Source organism: Giraffa tippelskirchi, chromosome 6 (assembly GCF_054371585.1).
Source record: "Giraffa tippelskirchi isolate mGirTip1 chromosome 6, T2T-mGirTip1v1.2.pri, whole genome shotgun sequence".
NCBI lineage: Eukaryota > Metazoa > Chordata > Mammalia > Artiodactyla > Giraffidae > Giraffa > Giraffa tippelskirchi.
Window position 1 is genome coordinate 96,642,709 of NC_137280.1, and position 14,384 is coordinate 96,657,092.

At 56.0% G+C, this 14,384-nt stretch overlaps 2 protein-coding genes across 4 annotated transcripts; both read left to right on the forward strand.

Annotated features, from left to right (window-relative positions):
* On the forward strand, positions 1-8,939 carry DOHH (deoxyhypusine hydroxylase). Of its 3 annotated transcripts, none has more exons than XM_081499825.1 (5): positions 1-367; positions 3,374-3,704; positions 5,434-5,510; positions 6,872-7,112; positions 8,203-8,939. In XM_081499825.1, exons 2-5 carry the CDS (start codon positions 3,431-3,433, stop codon positions 8,520-8,522), a joined length of 912 nt encoding a protein of 303 aa, XP_081355951.1. In that variant the 5' UTR covers positions 1-367; positions 3,374-3,430; the 3' UTR covers positions 8,523-8,939. The 3 variants fall into 3 exon arrangements, with proteins under 3 accessions (XP_081355951.1, XP_081355950.1, XP_081355949.1); XM_081499824.1 differs by having other exon boundaries at positions 1-91; positions 3,371-3,704; XM_081499823.1 differs by having other exon boundaries at positions 1-91.
* Positions 1-13,335, forward strand: SMIM44 (small integral membrane protein 44). Its single transcript, XM_081499826.1, has 7 exons — positions 1-91; positions 3,374-3,704; positions 5,434-5,510; positions 6,872-7,112; positions 8,203-8,449; positions 12,663-12,873; positions 13,014-13,335. The coding sequence occupies exons 6-7, from the start codon at positions 12,672-12,674 to the stop codon at positions 13,250-13,252; spliced, it is 441 nt and encodes a 146-aa protein (XP_081355952.1). The 5' UTR covers positions 1-91; positions 3,374-3,704; positions 5,434-5,510; positions 6,872-7,112; positions 8,203-8,449; positions 12,663-12,671; the 3' UTR covers positions 13,253-13,335.
* Positions 13,336-14,384: the final 1,049 nt, after the last annotated feature.

Here is a 14,384-nt window from a genome sequence, read left to right on the forward strand (position 1 = left end):
GTGGCCGGCAAGATGGCGGCCCCCAGAGCGCTGTAGCAGTGCTGCGGTTGGTGAAGGGTTGGTGGCAGCGGCAGCGGAGCGGGCGAGTCCGGTAGGTCCTCCGATCTGGTAGCTCACTGGGGTGTTATGGCGGCGAGGGGGACAAGGAGGACGCCTCACTGGTGGTCCTGGCGCTGGGATTCTTTCGCTGGGGAGTAAAAAGGCCTGCCTTCTGAGAGGTCCTGGCGAACTATTTCGCTCCAGTTCTGCAGACCGTGCCTCCGGGGATGCGCGTAGTGAAGAATCAGCACGTGGGGCGCGGGGGAGTGTCCCATGTTGGGTGATCTCTTTCTCGGGGTTCTGGGAGAACCAAACTGTGAAGCATCAGGTACTGGAGGACACATCTAAACGGATCTTGTTCAGTCGCTCAGTTGTGTCTGACACTTTGCTGCCCCATGGATGGCACCATGTCAGACTTTCCTTTCCCTTACCATCTCCCGGAGTTCCCTCCAACTCATGTCCAATGAGTCAATGATGCCATGAGACATCAGTTCCTGGGAGTCTCTTCCAAGGTGCTTTGGGGAGCCGGTCGTCGCTGGGGGATCCTGCGAGCAGCCCCGAGGGATGCCGTGTTGGGGCGACCTGCCTCTTAGCGGGGGATGGGGCGGGTGTTTAGTTATCGAAGGTCTTTTTGTTGGGAATTCTTGGTTTAGAGGGGGCGGATTTCGGGAATTCCGAACTTCCCTTCTTCCATCCCTTACTCATTCTTCATTGAAGTCTGTCTCTTGAGTCACACCTTCACAGGGGCGAGCGGATTCCCCTATGCCTTGGTTGGGGACTGATCTCAGTAATCCCACGTTCATACCCTTGTCCCCCTTCCCACTGAAAAAAATGGACCTAGAAGTATGAGTAGTGGGCATCCAGGTGGCCAGGTGTACCCCGCGACACACACACCTTACCCTCCTAAGCACGGAAGTGGATGTTGGGCTACCTGCAGAAATAACTTAACACCAGCTCTGGTTTATCAAGTGCATAGTAAGGACCAGGGGTGGTATTAAGTGCTCTGTGGGTGTTATTCCATTCGCAGCAACTCAGTGAGCTCCCTGTGCCCCTTACACCTGTTTTACAGATAATACAGATTTATACTGTGTATAAGGCGCTCAGTACCCTGCCTGGCAGGCAGTGGATAATCAATTCATTCAACAATACTTAAGTGCCTGCTGCTGTGGCGACAGACACTGTGCTAGGCCTTGGGGACACAGCAGGAAACAAACTATTGTTTCTCCTTTGTGTCTTGAAGGAGGCCCTGCACAGACTGGGAGTCAGGAGTCCTGACTTGGCTGTGTGACCCCAGACAGGTCACAGCTCATCTGTTGTAGAACAATGAGTTGAATCTGGATGGTCCCTAATGAGCTTGCTCACCCCTGGCTTCTGCAGTTTCTGATGGTCCCTCTTTTGTGTTTATTTGTGTATTCATTTATTCATTTGGCTGCGCCGAATCTTAGTTGTGGCGTAAGGGATCTAGTTCCCTGACCAGGGTTCAAAACCAGGCCCTGCATTGAGAGCTCAGAAACTTAGCCACTGGGCCACCAGGGAAGTCCCTGATGATCCCTGTTTTGAGTGCCACCTCCTTTGATGGTCACCTGTGCTCAGACAACTGCACCTCCCTTATAATACCGGGTTGGCCCTACTGACTCCCCTGGGAGCCACAGCCTGCTCGTCAGGTTCATGAAGCGTCGTCACTGGTCTGGAGGATGAAGACCGGCCTTAGCTGCGTCCTTTCAACCCTGAGTTTGTGGTTTAGACCTTGACTCTGGAGCCCAGCTGCCGGGATCTCTAACTCTTCACTGGGTTCCTAGGCAAGTGCTTCACCTCTCTGTGCTTGGTGGCCCCTCCTGTAAAACACTGATGACCATGGTGCTTGTCTCAAAGGGTTATGGAGAGGATGGAGGGAGTTTAGGAATGTAAGGGCTTAGAGTAGATGACAGGCACGTAGCACATCCTGTGTAAATGTCAGTTGCTATTATTGTTATGGTCATTGTTCTTTTAAAAATTTTTTTTAAGATTTTTTTTTTTTTTTGGATGTAGATCATTTTTAAAGTCTTTGCTGAATTTGTTACAATATTGCTTCTGTTTTATGTCTCGGCGTTTTGGCCACAAGGCATGTAGGATCTCAGCTTTCCAACTAGGGACAGAACCGCCGGTGCGTTGGAGGGTGAATTTTTAACCATGGGACAGCCGGGCAAGTCCCTTACTTTTCTTTTTTTTTTTAATTAATTAATTTATTTTTTGGCTGTGCTGGGTCTTCATTGCTGCGTGCAGGCTTTCTGTGGTTGTGGTGTCTGGGCTTCTCATTGCGGTGGCTTCTCTTGTTGTGGAGCACAGGCTCTAGGGTGCTTGTGGGTTGCAGTATGGCAGCACTCAGTCTCAACAGTTGTGGCTCGCAGGCTTAGTTGCCCCACAACATGTGAAATCTTCCCAGACCGGGGATCAAATCAGTGTCCCTCGCATTGGCAGGCAGATTCTTAACCGCTGGACGGCCAGGGAAGTCCATGGTCATTGTTCTTATTAAGGAATTGTGTGCTGGGAGTACAGGGGTGACTAGCACTCAGTCCCTGCCTTCAGAGTTTTAGCAACTGAACAATAACAATAATGTAGGATCTTAGCTCCCCGACCAGGGATGGAACCTGCGTCCCCTGCACTGGAAGGCGGATTCTTAACCGCTAGACCACCAGGGACGTCCTCAGCAGCTCTAAACAGTAGTAACACTGTTTTTCAGTTTCTGTGGGTCAGGGATCCAGGCCTGGTTTAGCCGGGTGGCTGTGGCTCTGATCTCGCGTGAGGTTGCATGCAGACCTTGGCCGGGCTACATCATCTGAGGGCTGGACTGGGGCTGGGGGAGCTGCTTTCAAGGCATCGCTCTCACTTGGCTGTTGGTGGGAGGCTTCAGTTTCTCCATCATGTGGGCCCCTGGAGCCACAAGGAGGAAGCCACAGGGTCCCTTATGACCCTCCCACATCACAGTGCCATTTCTACCATATCCCGTTATTCACCCAGGTCAGCCCTATTCACTGTGGGGTCCACACAGTCCACAAACACCAGGAGGTCAGGGTCCCCGAAGGCCATGTTGAGGACCAGTCTCCACAGCCCCTCTGGCTGCTGTTTGGCGAGCAGACCAGCGGAGGTCATTGGTGATGCAGATAGAGGCCACAGGCCCAGAGAGGGAAAGTGCCTTAGGGAAGGCCACACAGCAGGTGGGCAGGGCCAGACTCAGACACCCAGGCTGTTCAGCAGTTTGGAAACCACCCCGCTGAGGTCCTAACTCTGAGATGAACAAGTCAGCTAGCAGCAAATGGCACCTTTAACCTGGCGTCTTGGTTTCCCCTCCCAGCAGGTTCTCAAGCTGAGAGTCCCCTGGTTTAGCCCAAGTGGGGAGGAAGGTGGCATCGCCATGGTGACGGAGCAGGAGGTGGAGGCAGTGGGGCAGACGCTGGTTGACCCCCGGCAGCCCCTGCAGGCCCGCTTCCGGGCACTGTTCACACTGCGTGGGCTCGGGGGTCCAGTGGCCATCGCCTGGATCAGCCGGGCCTTCGATGATGACTCAGCCCTGCTCAAGCATGAGCTGGCTTACTGTCTGGGCCAAATGCAAGACCGGCGGGCCATCCCCGTGCTGCTGGACGTGCTGCGGAACACCCGCCAGGAGCCCATGGTGCGCCACGAGGCAGGTGAGCGGGGACGGGGTGAGGGCTGTACCTGGCTAGCGCTAGAAGGAGTGGGTGGTGAATGCCTTCAACCATCTCTGTCCCACGTCTCAGCTCTGCTGCCGAAGCACGAGAGCCAATAAACCCCAGGTAGTAGATGGGCGTTGCCTCAAGCCAGTCTGGCTTTATAGGCCCTGAGATGTGAATTTCATGAGTCATAAATTGTGATTCCTTTGTTTTTGTTTTTACTGTTTTGGTCGCTCCATGTGGCATGTGGTATCTTAGATCTTTCACCAGGGATTGAACCCTCACCCCTTGCTTTGGAAGCTCAGAGTCTTTACCATTGGACCACCGGAAGTCCCTGATCTCTTTGATTAAAAGAAAATACACAGACAATGCAGGAGACCTGGGTTTGACCCCTGGGTCAGGAAGATCCCCTGGGGAAGGAAATGACAACCCATTCCAGTATTCTTGCCTAGAGAATCCCATGAACAGGGGGGCCTGGCGGGCTGCAGTCCATGGGGTTGCCAAGAGTCGGACACAACTGAGTGACTGGGAAAAAAAAAAAAAACAGTTAAAAATGGAAATACCATTCTTTGCTCATACGAAGACAGGCAGTGGCCAGAGCCAGCCAACCCAAGGTTGCTCAGTCACTTCACTTACTGGACAATTTTTTTTTTTTTATGGCCACTCCAGATGGCTTGTAGGATCTTAGTTCCTCAACCAGGGATCAAACATGTGCCCTCTGCAGCGAAAGCATGGAGTCCTAACCACTGGACTGCCAGGGAATTCCCTGGACAAATGTTCATGGACTGTGGGCCAGGTGCTGTTCTCACAAGAACTCAGATAGCCAGTAAGGGGCTGTGTTTCCATTTATGATTGTTCTTGGTCCTTTTGAATATTCCCTGAGATAATCTACAGCTTTTCCAGGCTGCCCTGGACTCCTCTCAGGATCCCAACCACTGACTCCGCTGGGAGCTCTCCTTACAGAGAAATGTTTGAGCCCAAACCTCGATTTCGTGTGTGTGATTTTCTGGAACACCCAGTGATGTTATGATGCAAATGCTTACCTAAGTGTTAATGAGGAAAATAAAGCCTAAGAGAGGGTGCCAGAGGTGTTGCCTTTTTTATTTTTTTGGCCTTTCCATGGGACATGTGGGATCCTAGTTCCCTGACCAGGGATTGAACCTGCGCCCCATGCATTTGAAGCTCGGAGTCTCAACCACTGAACCACAAGAGAAGTCCAGCATTGCTGTTTTTCACTGCTGGACAGAGATCCGAGTGGAGTAAGGGAGTAATCTAGGTAGTTGTCTGGGGGAAGGGGTTCTGAGCAGTGCAAAGGCCCTGAGGCAGGGTGGTGCCTGTCTGCTGACCCTTCTTGCCCACATTGGAGCTTAGAAACCTCCTCCAGGTTTTCAGGGCTCTCCATGATGAACTCGACTCAGCGGAATGTTCTTGGCTCTCGCCACCCATGTCCCCAAGTTGTAAGGACATGCTTATCTGCGTCTGCCCTCTGGGCCATGAGCTCTAGAGGTGTGGGCCAGTGTGAAGTCTGAGCCAGGTTTCAGCAAAGTCTGATTTCTGGGGAAGGGACATTCATTGGTACAGATTCATTCAGGGTTGGACTGGTCCCTGCTGCAAAACTCATGGCTGGGTGGCCCACCCACGGGACACAGGCAGGGGCGGTGGGGGGGAAGGCATCTGGGGTGTTTCCTAGCCAGCCAATGTGTGCTCTCTGCCCTGTTCTTCTCAGGGGAGGCCCTGGGGGCCATTGGGGACCCAGAGGTGCTGGAGATCCTGAAGCAGTACTCTACTGACCCTGTCGTCGAGGTAACGCAGCAGCCCCTCATGCCCACCTGCATCTCGGGTCCAGGAACTGGCCTCAGACCCTGTGTCTGGTTGCCAGGGTGACCACCTGGCCCAGGGATGCCGAGAGAGGGCTGCAGTCAGGATGGACGCCGGCCACTGCCCCTTTGGGCAAAACTGAACTCTTTTCACTTTTCAAAAACTGAACTCTTGATTCACATGTAACACCTGCCCTGCTCCACTGGCGCCAGCCCAGCCCCCACTCGCCTCTCCCCTAGCCTCCCACGGGCCGTCCCTCCATCCTGTAGCTCTCCCAACCCGCCCACCTCTCCACCTCTGCCCAGCCTCATCCAGTGTCTCCCTGCCGCCTTCCCTGTTTTTTCTTTAAACAACAGCTTTATTGAGATGTGTCACATACCATAAAACCCACTCCCTGAAAGTGTGCATTTGGGTGGTTTTTAATACATCCATGGGCTTCCCTTGTGGCTCAGCTGGTAAAGAATCCACCTGTAATGTGGGAGACCTCGGTTTGAGCCCTGGGTTGGGAAGATCCCCTGGAGAAGGGAAAGGCTACCCACTCCAGTATTCTGGCCTGGAGAATTTCACTGGACTGTATAGTCCATGGCGTCTCAGAGAGTCGGACACGATTGAGCGACTTTGACTTTCACTTCGTACATCCATAGAGTTATAAAACCATCACCACTGTCTGATTCCCAGAACAGTCCATCCCCCCAAAAGGAAGCCCCATCCCCATCAGCAGTCACTCTTCCATCCCCTCCCCCAGCCCCTGACAACCAGGAACCCACTCTCTGTCTCTGTGGATTGGCCTGTTCTGCACGTTTCCCATCAGTGGAATCACACCTTGTGTGTCCTTCTGTGTCTGCGTCTCTCACTGAGCACCGTGTTCTCAGGGTCCATTTACGTGATAGCGGGTGTCTGGCTGCTCCCCTTTTCAGGGCTGAGTGACGCTCCTGCGTGTGGAGGGATCACATTTATTTATAACCTATTCTGTGCCTCAAGACTCATAGTTTTCATCACCTTTAGGACAGTACTCTTAAGCAGTCTGGCCTGGCCTCCTCAGGTCATGTCTGTTGCTGGCACCCCCCTGACGATCCTGTCTCAGAGCCTTTGCACTGGCTGATCCCACCTGATGCCTTTCTCACTGGTCACCTCCGAGTGACTCCTCCTGACCGACTGTTCCCCTGTCACTCCCTGATCACAGCAGTCCCTGCTGGTTGTTTCCAGCCTGGAAGGATCAATTAGTCCAGAGTCTGTGGGCTCTGTTCCTGCTAAACCGGGAGCCCTGGGGGCTGGAGGGGGACCTGGCAGGTCCACTCCCTTCCCTCCTGTCCCCAGTGGCCGCCTGTGCGCCCCTCTCCCTGCAGGTGGCCGAGACATGTCAGCTGGCTGTCCGGCGGCTGGAGTGGCTGCAGCAGCAGAGTGGGGAGTCAACGGTCCGGGGCCCCTACCTCTCTGTGGACCCGGCCCCGCCTGCTGAGGAGCGCGACCTGGGGCAGCTGCGGGAGGCGCTGCTGGACGAGGCCCGGCCACTCTTCGACCGATACCGAGCTATGTTTGCCCTGCGTGACGCCGGAGGCAAGGAGGCTGCTCTGGCGCTGGCCGAAGGTGAGGAGGGGCTTCAGGGGTCAGGGTCGGGGCCCTTTGGGGAGGCCCTGTGGCCATATCTGTCACACAGAGCTGCATAGCATCCTGGGCAGGTGCATCCTGGGGCAAGTACTCTTATTCGCCGTGGTGGGAGCCTAGGCCCAGAGAGGCAGAGGGACTTGTCCAACGTCACACAGCAGTCTCAGCTGCAGAGTTTGGGTTTGACCCCAGGGGCCCCGTTACTGTTACTGGTGGCATTTTCATCTCAGCTCTGCAGGGAGCCCTGTGCAGGTCTGAGGGGCTGTGGCTCCTCCAGCAGAAAAGGAGAGGAGGGGCCTCTGGGAATCCTGGGGTCCCTTGCTCCCCTCCCCCATGCCTGAGGTGGCTGCTTCCAGTCCACAGAGCGTTCAGAGCCCCTCTGCCTTCCTGGAGCTTCCTGTCTAGCCAGGGAGATGCTGGGACATCACCACCACATGGACCCGGGGCGGGAGCACAGAGGGGGCAGGTGTTGGTTTGTCCTGAGTGGTTGCCTGGAGCAGCAGCTGCACAGTCAGGCGGGCTGGCCTCAAATCCCAGCTCTGCCTCCAGATGACATCGGATCACAGGCAGGTCACTCCCGGGTCCAAGGCTGGGGCCCCATCAGGAGAAGTGTGGCCCCTCTGTGTGGCTGTGCTGGTGAAAGGCCTGGGACTCTGCCTGTCAGGGTCACTAAGACTCTATGGAGTGTGGGGATCATGCGGGAAACGACCCAGAAGCACAAATGTATAAGATGCCTGCAAATCACACTGGGCGGTGTGGGCACAACACGGAGTTGGGGGTGCAGGGGGACAGAATGGGAAGGAGGAGGCCATGCCCAATCTGGCCTCTGGGGAGGGGGAAGGGAGGGCTGAGTTTCTAGTGCCCAGATGGGCCCACCCTGCTTCCCCAGTCCCTCTGGTGGCGTAGGGTCCCACCTCTGAACTCCGTGACTGGCGGTGGGGGTGTTGGGGAGTGCTCCCAGATACGGGAACCCCCTTTCGACCCCTCTCGGTCCCTCTGTCACCCTGTACCCTGCGCCAGGCCCCCTCCTCGCTCTATGGTGACCCCAGCCCGTGACCTTCTTCCCCTGTAGGCCTGTGCTGCGGCAGCGCCCTCTTCCGCCATGAGATCGGCTATGTTCTGGGCCAAATGCAGCACGAAGCGGCAGTGCCCCAACTGGCAGCAGCCCTGGCACGGCCCACTGAGAACCCCATGGTACGACACGAGTGTGCCGAGGCCCTGGGGGCCATCGCCCGGCCTGCCTGCCTGGCTGCCCTGAGGGCCCACGTGGCCGACCCTGAGCGTGTGGTGCGGGAGAGCTGCGAGGTGGCCCTGGACATGTACGAGTACGAGACGGGGTCAACCTTCCAATATGCGGACGGGCTGGAGCGGCTGCACTCACCCGTCTCCTAGGGCCTCCACCCAGCGGTCTCCCCCTTGGACTCAGGGCATAAACCGTGTTGGAGTGAGTCAGATCTTGCTTCCCTGTTTCGCTGCCCCTTTTGCATCTTGATCACACGCTCCCAGGGGCCACACTGAAGTCACTTCTGCCACTGAGCACAAGGGGAGGGGGACCGAGGGGTTGTGGGAACAAAGCTGTGTTCTGGGGGGTTGGGGTGCGGTGGCCTAGCTTCTCTAGGAATGAAAGGGTGCAGGGAAGGCACTGTGGGGAAACCCAGCCCCCCAGGGTTGGGGGTTTGGAGCTGTCGTTTGTGGGGTGGGGAGGTGGTCCCTGGTGGGGGGTGGGGTGGCCTGGAGCTAAGGGCTTAGGGAGGGCAAGCAGGTGCCAGGGACACAGCCTAGATGGACTATTAAAATTATTTTTGCCAAGCGATGACTCTCAGAGTGTGTTGGGGGGCGGCAGAGTTGAGGGACAGCAGCTCTAAAGGAACATTTAAGTGTGGGGGACAAAGGCATGTGGAGAGCTCAGCTCTGGCATCTGCCCTGCCCCAGAGGCTGTGTGACCAACCACAAGCCAGTGCTCCTGTTTCACCATCAATTCCCAGAAATAAAATCTGCCCAGCCAGTTCCCTCCAAGCCAGACCTCATCCTTGCCCAGCCTTTATTAGGGACATAAGGGAAGGGGTTTTGTGGTATGGCTAAGAGCTCGGGCTATTAGTTCCCATCCCACCTCCTTCCCCTACTTCCTTCACATGCAGTCTCTAGCAGCCCATTTACCGCTTAGTAAAATGGGTGTTAACAAGAGAACTCATTTCATGTGTGACACATTTTCACACCAAGAAATCTCAATTTCTACGTGGGCATCAGCTGGGTGTCTTACAACTTCAGTGCTGACACCATCTGCCCAGAGTAAGTGCAGACCCTCCAGGTTCAGGGCTCAGACCTACAGAGTTGCCCCCACTTCAGACACTGGTCTCGAGTCTGGACCTCCCATACTTCTGATCGACTGGTTATAATTTGGGGCTCCCACTACCCCTTCAAGTCAGGACAACAATTTACTTACCTATTTATCATAAAGGAGGCAAATGGACAGCCAGACAAAGAGGCGCAAAGTCCAGGAGGGTCCCCAGGACAGGAGCATCTGTCCTCGTGGAGTTTGGGGCGGATGCTCTCACCCACCCAGAAGCTCTCTAAGCCCCTTCCGGTAGGGTTTTCAACATGGGTGCGGTCTGTTAAATCATTTGCCATTGGCAGTTAGCTCAGTTCCCAGCCCCTCTCCCCGGGGTGCGCTCAGTTGTGTCTCAGTCGTATCTGACTCTGCGACCCCGTGGACTGTAGCCCGCCAGGCTCCTCTGTCCATGGAATTCACCAGGCAAGAATACTGGAGTGGGTTGCCACGCTCTCCTCCAGGGCATCTTGACCCAGGGATTGAACCCGGGTCTCTTGCGTTGGAGGCAGATTCTTTACCATCTGAGCCACCAGGAAGCCCTCTCCCTGGGGTGGAGTGGTTGAAAGTTCCATCCTTTCCCAGAGTCGGTTCCCCATGCCACCGGGGCCCCCAACCAAAAGCTGACCCACTCCATCTGCATCAGCTGACACAGGTGTGGTGGGAAGAGGCTGATTACGAACAACAGAGGAGCCTTCCTTCATCCCATCACTCAGGAAATTACAGGTTCTTGGGAGCCTTGTGCCGGGTGCCAGGACGAAGAACAAACCGATTTCCTGTTATCCTACAGCATCACCCTCAGGTGCTGGCTGCAAGCCCCCTCCCCCATTTTTCCCCAGGACCCCAGCCTGCCTCGTCAACTTGGCCCTGTGGCATGTAGGATCTTAGTACCTTGACCAGGGATCAAACCCATGTCCCCCACATTGCAAGGCAAGTTCCCAACCTCTGGACCACCAGGGAAGTCCTTGTAATTTAAGAGCAGAAAAACAACCACCATCACGCAAAGTCTTGACCCCATGCCTTACAGCTCTCGCCCCCATAAGCCCTAGGAAGTTGTCAGACCCTCGCCAGCCGATTCTCTCCCAAACCGGCGCCAACTAGGACTGCCCCTTAAGTCCCCAGAGCCGTCCTTGCCCACAGATGACCTGTGAGTGCGTGCTAAGTCCCTTCATCGTGTCTGAGTATTTGCGACCCTATGGACTGTAGCCTTCCAGGCTTCTTTGTCCATGAGGAGTCTCCAGGCAAGAATACTGGAATGGGTTGCCATGCCCTCCTCCAGGGGATCTTCCCGACCCAGGGATTGAACCCAGGTCTCCTGCAGCTCCTGCTCTGCAGGCGGATTCTTTACTGCTGAGCCAAGAGGGAAGCCCACAGGTGGCCTCCCAGTGTCCAAATCTGGTTGTCATATCTCAGCCTGCACTCTCTCCCTTGGGGCAGCCTCCGACCGCCCAGCTCCTCTGCTCCTGGGAATTTATCAGGGACCCCGCCTCCGGCCCGCCTTCATCTCCCCTTCCTATCCTTCATTGGCTCAGGGCTGGGTCCTCAAGCCCCACCCACATCCCTGCCGGGCAGCTTCATCCACTATTGGGGCTTAAATCCCATCTATGCCCCAATGATACCCACTGTCCTGACTCCAGCCATGGGGTGGGGGTGGGGGAACCTCCTCGGAGCTCTTAACTCAGGGTCCAGTCTGGATATCTCCAATTAGCTGATGAGGCTTCCCAAACTTAGCAGTCCTTAGACTTATTGCCTCCCACAGTGGCTCCTCCTACAGGAAATGGAAACTCCTGTCATTCCAGGTGCTCAGCCTGCCAACACCAGGGTTTGATCAGTTTAAAATCTTCCCCAGCTCTGCCTACTCCGCCCCACTTTTCTGCCTACACCTGGTCCAGCCTCATTATTGCCCATCTGGACCAGCGCAAGCCCTCTGGCCCATCCATCCCCTGGCTCCCAACCTCACCTCCAGGATCTGTCCTCCCCAAAATAGCCACCGGAGGGCGCCTGTGAGCACCTGAGTGAGAGCCCATCCTCACCGCCACAGTCTGTCTTCCCCACAGCAGCCACCGGAGGGCGCCTGTAAGCACCCGAGTCCGGTCATGTCCGACAAGTCCAAGTCGGTCCTGCTCCAGGACTTTTGCATCCAATAAACTTCTTCCCTCTGGTACTGCCATGGCTGGTCCTTTCCTCCTCTGGGTCTCTGGTCAAATATCAGCTGAACATGACCTTGGCTGCCCTATTGCAAACTTTAACTTCCCTCCTAGCAGCCCCACGCTGCCCTCAAACCACTGAGGGCAGAGTGGTCTTCCCTCCCACCCCACCCTCAAGCCACTGTTCACTTTCTCTTTTTTTTAAAAATTTAATGTCATTTATTTTGGCTGCACTGGGTCTTCGTTGCTACATACAGGAGCTTTCTCTAGTTGTGGTGAACAGTGGCTTCTAGCTGCAGAGCACGGGCTTTAGGGCGTATGGGCTTTGGTACTTACAGCACATGGGTTCATTAGTTGCAACTTTCAGGCACCAGCATGGGCTTCGTTGCCCTGTGGCATGTAGAATCTTCCTAGACCAGGGACTGAACCTGTGTCCCCTGCATTTGCTGGAGGATTCGTAACCACTGGACCACCAGGGAAGCCTCACTCTTCACTTTCTAACACAACACAATCATTACTCTAAGGTTATGCTTTTCTCAGAATCTATCTCCCCATGTGCACACATGCATGCGTGCTAAGTCACTTCAGTCATGTCTGACTCTTTGCGATCCCATGGACTATAGCCTGCCAAGCTCCTCTGTCCATGGGGTTCTCCAGGCAAGAATACTAGAGTGGGTTGCCATGCCCTCCTCCAGGGGATCTTCCCGACCCAGGATTGAACCCACATCTCCTGGATCTCCTGCAGGGCAGGTGGATCCTTTACCACTGAGTCACTTGGGAAACCCCCTATCTCCCCATCTTGACCATCAGCTCCAGGAGGGCAGGGATTTTCCCAGAAGAGGGAGCAACCTGTGCTAAGGCCCTGTGGGGGGTGATGGATGTGCAGGGTAGCACCTGGCAGTGGCTGTTGCTAAGCGAGGGAGGGGAGCAGTGGGCGGAAGTGATTTGCAATGTGATCCACCCAGGCAGATGGTGGCCACGGGGGAGCCCCAATCCTCTTACCCAAAGCTCCTTAATACTTCCGCCAGGCAGGTCACCTCCGGGCCTCTCCTGCTCCAGGTGGCTGTCATGCCGGGGCTGGCGGCCGAGGAGGGGATGGACGACTGGAGCCAGGCCCCGCCACTCTATGAGGAGTACCGCCCGCCGCCACTGGATACCATCCGCCTGCCCAGGTACGTGCTGTACCTGCTACTGGCTGCGTTCCTGGTGGTGGCCGTGGCCTACGCCATTGTGGGCCATCTCATCAAGGACCTTGCCCACGATCTGGCTGGTGAGCCATTATCTACCACACCTGGCATGGGCTAGTGCTGGATCATGGGGGGAGGGAGGGCCCAAGGGTCTCCCATAGCCGGGGAAGAGGGCAGAAGGTGACCATGCCTGGAGACGCTCCTCATCACCTTCCTGTCGCAGACTGGGCTTTTGGCCCCAAGCCAGATCAAGAGGACGCCCCCCGGGAGCTGCCCGAGAGCCCCGAGGGTGAAGACCTGGAAGAACTGGACCTGCAGCTGGCTCTGGCCTGGCGGGGCGAGGAGGACGCGGGTGGGAGTGGCGAGGGGGGCCCTGCAGAAGCCCCTACCCTGGCCCCCCGCCGCCCCTCCATTGCCTTCAAAGATCCACCAGTCCGGAGCTCCTTTTGGAAGCTGGGCTGAGCTGGGCCCTGCCCTGGGGCCCAGGAGGCTGGCTCCAACCCCTGTGGCAGTTGTATTAATATAAAGTGGACTCATGCCCATCAGAGCCTTTTCTCCACTGATCTGCGCTGTCTTGACAGAGAAAACATGGTCTTTCTTGGCTGGTGGGCTCCAGTGATTGGACACTGGTTTATTTGCACACTCTGGCTTCCCCCATTCTGCTACAGCCTAACCCAGCCCAGTTTCCACCAAGCCCTGGGCAACCTGTAAACCAAAAACACTAAGGAGATTTAAAAAAAACAAATCACAACAATAGCGGCCAACCCTTAGCTAGAGCTGTGGGATGCTAAGCAAACACTTTCTGTATTTTATTTCATTCAATCCTCTGAGGTGGGACTTATCCACCCACTTATCAGATGGGAAAACGGAGGCGTGCAGCCCAGACGTGACTTGGCTGGAGCGGAGAGAATTTTTTGCGGGATGAGGCCAGCCCAGCCAGCGACCTGCCTGGGGAAGCAGAGGTGTGCCCCCTGGGCTCCTCCATCTCCAGGTCCTCTCGGCTAGATTACGGGGTGGTCTGTCTCTGGGGATCCTGACTTCCTAACTAGCCTGAGGGCACCCCGAGAACAGGGGCCTCCTTCCCTCCTGAGCTTTGCATGGGGCAGCGCACACAGTACGGACTTCAAGTGTGCCTAATGGGCTGGTCTGACTGAGCTTGTCTTGGGCTCCACTGAGTGGCCCTCATTCACCGCGGACATGGTCAGACCTCAGCAAGGGAGGGAGCATTGATGCTGGTGGCCTGGAGAAGGGCCAGGCCTCTGCACCCCAGGCTTCCTGCCACATGCCTGGGCCGTGGCTGTCCCATGGCAGTTGGGGGGTAGGGTCCCCCTTCTCCCAGACGGGGCCATCTATCTAATCAACTTAGTGATCAAGGTTGACACACAGGAGAGCTTGGAGCCTGAGTCATCGGCTGCTCCAGGGCCCCATTCTCCAGGTTTGAAGGTGGACAGTGGCCCCTCCCTTCTTGCTCCTTGTGCTCTCCCTGGAGTTGGCTGTGGGTGCCCCGGAGTCGGGGAGCCATGATGAAGCAGTATAAGCTGGTGATGAGAGAGACCCATGTTCACATCCCAGTACTGGCTGTTTCTGCCCAGCC

Bases quoted from the DNA above. Each gene is read 5' to 3' on its own strand.
- DOHH (XM_081499825.1), top strand. From the start codon at position 3,431: ATGGTGACGGAGCAGGAGGTGGAGGCAGTGGGGCAGACGCTGGTTGAC. The intron at 5,511-6,871 runs GTAACGCAGCAG...CTCTCCCTGCAG, and splicing joins CTACTGACCCTGTCGTCGAG to GTGGCCGAGACATGTCAGCT. The intron at 7,113-8,202 runs GTGAGGAGGGGC...CTTCCCCTGTAG, and splicing joins TGCTCTGGCGCTGGCCGAAG to GCCTGTGCTGCGGCAGCGCC.
- SMIM44 (XM_081499826.1), top strand. From the start codon at position 12,672: ATGCCGGGGCTGGCGGCCGAGGAGGGGATGGACGACTGGAGCCAGGCC. The intron at 12,874-13,013 runs GTGAGCCATTAT...TTCCTGTCGCAG, and splicing joins CCTTGCCCACGATCTGGCTG to ACTGGGCTTTTGGCCCCAAG.